The sequence below is a fragment of the Gadus macrocephalus genome, chromosome 22, assembly GCF_031168955.1.
Source record: "Gadus macrocephalus chromosome 22, ASM3116895v1".
In the NCBI taxonomy this organism is placed as follows: Eukaryota; Metazoa; Chordata; class Actinopteri; order Gadiformes; family Gadidae; genus Gadus; species Gadus macrocephalus.
The window spans coordinates 18,233,322-18,238,466 of NC_082403.1; the positions used below are offsets into that span (position 1 = coordinate 18,233,322).

At 45.3% G+C, this 5,145-nt stretch overlaps 1 protein-coding gene across 9 annotated transcripts in view; it reads right to left on the reverse strand.

Annotated features, from left to right (window-relative positions):
• Nucleotides 1-4,467, reverse strand: part of runx1t1 (RUNX1 partner transcriptional co-repressor 1) — a 72,391-nt gene extending 67,924 nt beyond the window's left edge. For 7 of the 9 annotated variants that reach the window (XM_060042943.1, XM_060042942.1, XM_060042947.1 and 4 more), the window contains exon 1: nt 3,893-4,467. In XM_060042943.1, coding sequence (XP_059898926.1) covers nt 3,893-3,920 — 28 coding nt within the window. In that variant the 5' untranslated portion in view covers nt 3,921-4,467. The remainder of the gene's footprint in view (nt 1-3,892) is intronic. The other 2 variants (XM_060042949.1, XM_060042948.1) reach the window with 1 other exon arrangement.
• Between the last annotated feature and the right edge of the window lie 678 nt (nt 4,468-5,145).

A 5,145-nucleotide genomic window follows, 5' to 3' on the forward strand; every position in this document is an offset into this window, starting at 1 on the left:
AATAAAACAGGGTGCGTGCACCAACACATGCACACCCACACACATGCATATGAGCTCGTAAACACATGCATATACACACCCACACACATCTTTTGTGTGTGAGTTTTGTCATGGATGATGAATTTCAATAAGCAGTGCGCTGAACTGTCCTTGTTTTGAGAGTTATCGTTGGGGCCTATCGAGCTAAAGATGTACACATGCACACAGACACACACACAGACACACACAACAAACAAACATTCTAGAGATTAAATCTCTAATTCTCTGTAGAACTTGGAGTGTCAATCATTCTCATAGTCATCAACTAGATCTGGATCTCGAGAACTGTGCAATAAGCATCCGTTATCGCATTCGATTTTGTGTTGGTCCTTAAAAGCATAGCAGTTATTTAAGGCTTTGACGAACAGACATGGTGTACATATGTATGTATATAGGTAGCTACAGAGAAAAATGAAGCTGAAGATGCATCTGAGCATGATGGATGAATACCACTGCATTTAAATTACAACGCTTAAAGATTGTACTTAAAATTAGGGTTTAAAAGGCGCAGTCGGGTGAAGCAAATATATGTGAAGAATACCGCTGGAAATAAATGAGAGGCTGGCCGTTTGTGAACCCAAAACTGCCCTTATAATTAAAAAAGAGTCAACTATAAATTGTACATCGTTTTATTCGATTTTTGTTTGGTGGGTCAGTTTACTGTAGTATTACAGAAACATAACCTGAGACTTTTAAATCCTTTTTTCTTGTTTTATTGACTTTTAAGCATATAAGCCAGACATTTGACCGTGTCATTTGAACGTTTATGTTCAGATTTGAAGGATGGTTTCCATACAAAGTGTCAGTTGAAAATGTACTATGTTATGGAAATCCACCAGGAGTAAGCAGGAGCTCAAAGGTGACTGGGAAAGAGAAGGATTCTTCAGGATAGCCTTAGAGTTCTTCACCAGTACAGTTATCATCGTTCATGTGCCGTACGACACACTAAATACTGTGAAGTTAACCTGGAGCGCATCCCAACATATCTGTACCATGCCTAATAGAAATGAAATCAGATCACAGCCTACGAGCGCCAACAGGCGACATGCTGAATGGGGAATCATGTCTTTCTTTAATGGCTGGTAATAGAAACTCATTTTTCTCAGTTATGATCCGAAAAAAACAAGAAGAAACTGTGTTTTGGACCTACACTACACTACGGGTAGAAAGTCGTAGCTATCTTACAAAAATCACACGCACACACACACACAAACACACAAACACACACAAAGGCGACAGCTGTTTGGCGAGGAAAAAAAAGGGGAAAAAGCAGACGCAATCAATCAAACAACACACAGGTGTGAATGTGTGCGTGCTTGTGTCTGTGCACATATTCCACTCAGTCTCCACGCTATCACCAGCACACCCATTCTGTCTGACGGGTCAGTGCACGTGCGTGTGTGTGTGCGTACGTACGTGTGTGAGGGCAAAAGAGAGAGAGTAAAATGGCTGCCATGCCGGTGTTTTTGTGAGGCCACGTACGACTGCTCACAGAAGTGCTTGACCCTCCGCCCCACGGGTAGGGAGAGTGACAGAGAGGGTGGTTAGAGAGAGAGAGAGAGAGAGAGAGAGAGAGAGGAGAGAGAGAGAGAGAGAGAGAGAGAGAGAGAGAGAGAGAGTGAAGTGAGAGTTGGCAAGGTAAAGAGAGAAAGGGGATGGATGGATTGGACCATAGGAAGGAAAGAAGGGAGGAATGGAGGGATGCAGGGAGGAGAGCTGGAGGATGGAGAACAGGTGCGAGGCAGGCTGGTGTCTAGGGCAGATGGTGGAACTATATGAGCAAGAAGAGGATGTACCAGAACCACGGAGTGTGTGGGCAGACAGTGGACTAGCATTGTTTAAATAGTGTACACACGCACATCAACACACACCCACACGCACTAGCTAACATATGTGTAAGTAGGAGAAAGCCTCAGACACAAACACACAAATACAAAACAAAGACAGTCATGCGACAACTAATGGTGTTATGGTGTTACATATCATATCTGTTCCATTCAGGAGTGGGCAATTATTTACTTGCCTGCTCTCTCTCTCTATCTCTCTCTCCCTCTCTCCCCCTCTCTGTCTCTGTCTCTGTCTCTCTCTCTCTCTCTCTCTCTCTCTCTCTCTCTCTCTCTCTCTCTCTCTCTCTCACTCTCTCCTCTCTCTCTCTCTCTCGTCTCTCTCTCTCTCTCTCTCTCTCTCTCCCTCTCTCTCATCACTCTGTATCTCTCTTTCTCTTTTTTTTTTTATCTCTGCAAACACACCAACTCCAGCTAATGGTCTTTTTTGTTATGGCAGTTCTCTCAGTGAGTGAATATAGCAACGGCAAGGGTAAGGAACCATTTGTTTCAAAAAGGTTACACAGGGAACATACACTAAGATATTTCGTTTAATCTTATTAAGACCACACTAAAGTTGAATTTGAAGCCTTCTGGGGCATTTAGGATTTCCTGCAGTTGATTATGTTTTTATGTTGATTAATGCAACAATTAAATACAATGCAAAGCTTTGCATCGCTCACCTGGATTTAAACATCCCATTCGTTGGGGGGTTAACAGCGAACGAGCCACTCGAAAGCATAAAAAGCGTTGCAGTAGACTATTTGGCATGCGTAAAAATTGTTCAAGCCTTAGTGGCAGAGATCTTTTTTTCTCCCTCACTGATCCCAGCCGTGAGAAACGTCGGTCACAGACGGCCTGCGTCCCAGCAGAGTCCTGCCTGCTCCCGCATGCCTGCACTGGTCCCAGCGAATCCACATCCAGGTTTCCACTGGGGGAAGATGTTGTCCTTTTATTTAAAGCCTACATCAACGCACACTGGAGTTGGGCAACTGCGATTAGGAGGGACTATTAATTAGAAAAAAAAACACATTAGTTTGAGAAGATGCGTCTCGCAATTTGGAAAATTAATTTGATTATTTTTATTATAATGATTAGGCTATTATATTTAGTAGTAGTAAGATGATTATAATTCCGTTTATTTTATAATATTTTTCTCTGACCTTCCAGCAGGTCTGAGGGCGTTACAGTGAATCCCTCCGTTCAGAAGGAGCCTGCGTGTGTGAGGTGTGTGTGTGAGTGTGTGTGAGGTGCGTGTGAGGGACAGATCAGTGTTTGGAGGAGACAGCCACCAGCCAATTAATTAATTAACTAATGGACAGGAATCCCTTGCCTTCCAGGCCATATCTGCCACAGAGTTGGGTTAATTAGATTGATTCATTGATTTAAATTGATCGAGTGGATGGGTCATTGAACTATGTGTGACTCAATGTTATCTACTGACCGTTTTTATTTGAAAACCCTAGTCCGAAATACCTGGAAAAAAAGTGTTAACAAGAGCCTTACATGTGGGCTATTATTTGTCTATATTCACATTTTACTATATTGAGTGTAATCATTACAAATACATAGGTAATATCGTGATATGTATTATAATTTATCCGAGAATGGCTTATTTTTCTGATCATGGATCATTTGTTCCTGCGTGTGGACCCGGTTTTCAGGTTTCCAGGCTATTGCATTATTAGGTTGCATGTTTGTTTTTTGTCGATTCTGAAATATAGGCCTATACATTTTTTACAAAAAACCATCACATTTGAATTGAACATCTGAAATGGTCCAATAGCGTCTTGGTCATTACTGAATATTGTTTTAGTGCATCATGCATCATCATAGTATTCACGGATTCGGACATTAGTCAGTGGATTCAAACTTCTGTAATCTATGATATACTGCAGGTCCTGGGGTCATTAACAGACTCTGTACCCGAACAGCAAAGCACCAATCTGAACACAAAGCCCCCAATGTTTCCCCAAGACGTAACAAACCTCAACACAACATTGTTATCATACGGAAGAAGTCGCACTTACACTGAAAAGAGGCAGAAATTCCCACCATGCGGTACGGTGTTGTGGGCTCAAATAATCCCTGTCCTCCCAGTCCTTGTCTCCTACGAGGTCCTCCCGGTCCGTTTAGGGTTCTCAGTCCAGTCAATGGATCAGGAAATGAGCTCCAACTCCAACACACAGAAGGTACAGGGCTCTCGAGGGGCAATTACTTGGGTATTATTTGTAGAAAAGAGTTGAATAGGAAAAAACCGGGGATTGTTCCCAACACCAACAGGGAGCGGAGGAGGCGGCAAGGAGATGAGCACGAGGATGCAGCCGCAGCAGCAGCGGAGCAGCGCGCGGGGCTGTCTGATTTCAGCGCGCGGGCCACTCTGTATGATTTTCCGCAATCCCGATCCTTTCACGTGCCTTCGAAATCCGTCATTCGTAAGAGCAGGTCGGAAATGAACTCTGTGGCTTCTAACTATGATGGAAATGTAAAAAAGGAAACCACAACATGTGATCCCGCCGCTGGTCGTTCCTTCTGCTCTGTGCTCTCCGGTCCGGACCGTGTCGGTGTCTGTGATGAGGAGAGGAGGAGCAGCGCGCTGCCTCCAGTTGGCTCAGAGCGGAGCCAGGTGGCGGGGGGCAGGGCTGGAGCGGTGGGCGGGGTCCGAGGGGGATGGGCGGGGTCCAAGGGGGGTTGGCGGGGGGAAGGGGTGGGGGGGGGGTCAATTTATTGTAGGACTGGGAATTATTTGAGGCCTATCACAACACTGTAGCGCATGGTGGGGATTTCTGCCTTCAGGTGGACGGGTCCGAGGGGTAGGCGGGGTCTGAGGGGTGGGCGGGGGTCCGAGGGGTGGGCGGGGTCTGATGGGTGGGGTGGCGATGTGAAGCACGGAGCATCTGTGTGTCCTGAAACCAGCCGAGCTCAAGGGGTCAGGTTCAACTGAAGCCTTTTCATTAAGAAACGGTAGTGTGCTCCTTAAAACAAAGACAGAATAATATGGAGCTATCGACATGTGGAGTCGGTTACTGGTCATCTGTGTTCTCTCTCTCTCTCTCTCTCTCTCTCTCTCTCTCTCTCTCTCTCTCTCTCTCTCTCTCTCTCTCTCTCTCTCTCTCTCTCTCTCTCTCTCTCTCTCTCTCTCAACAGGCAGACTGGTGGGTAGTAACCTTAGGCAAACACTTTCTCCGGACCATCTGGAAGTCATCTTGGCCTTGGAGGGAAAGCACCCAGAGGATGAGGCTGCACTTACCAACCGCTCCCTGGCATAACCACTGAAGAAGTT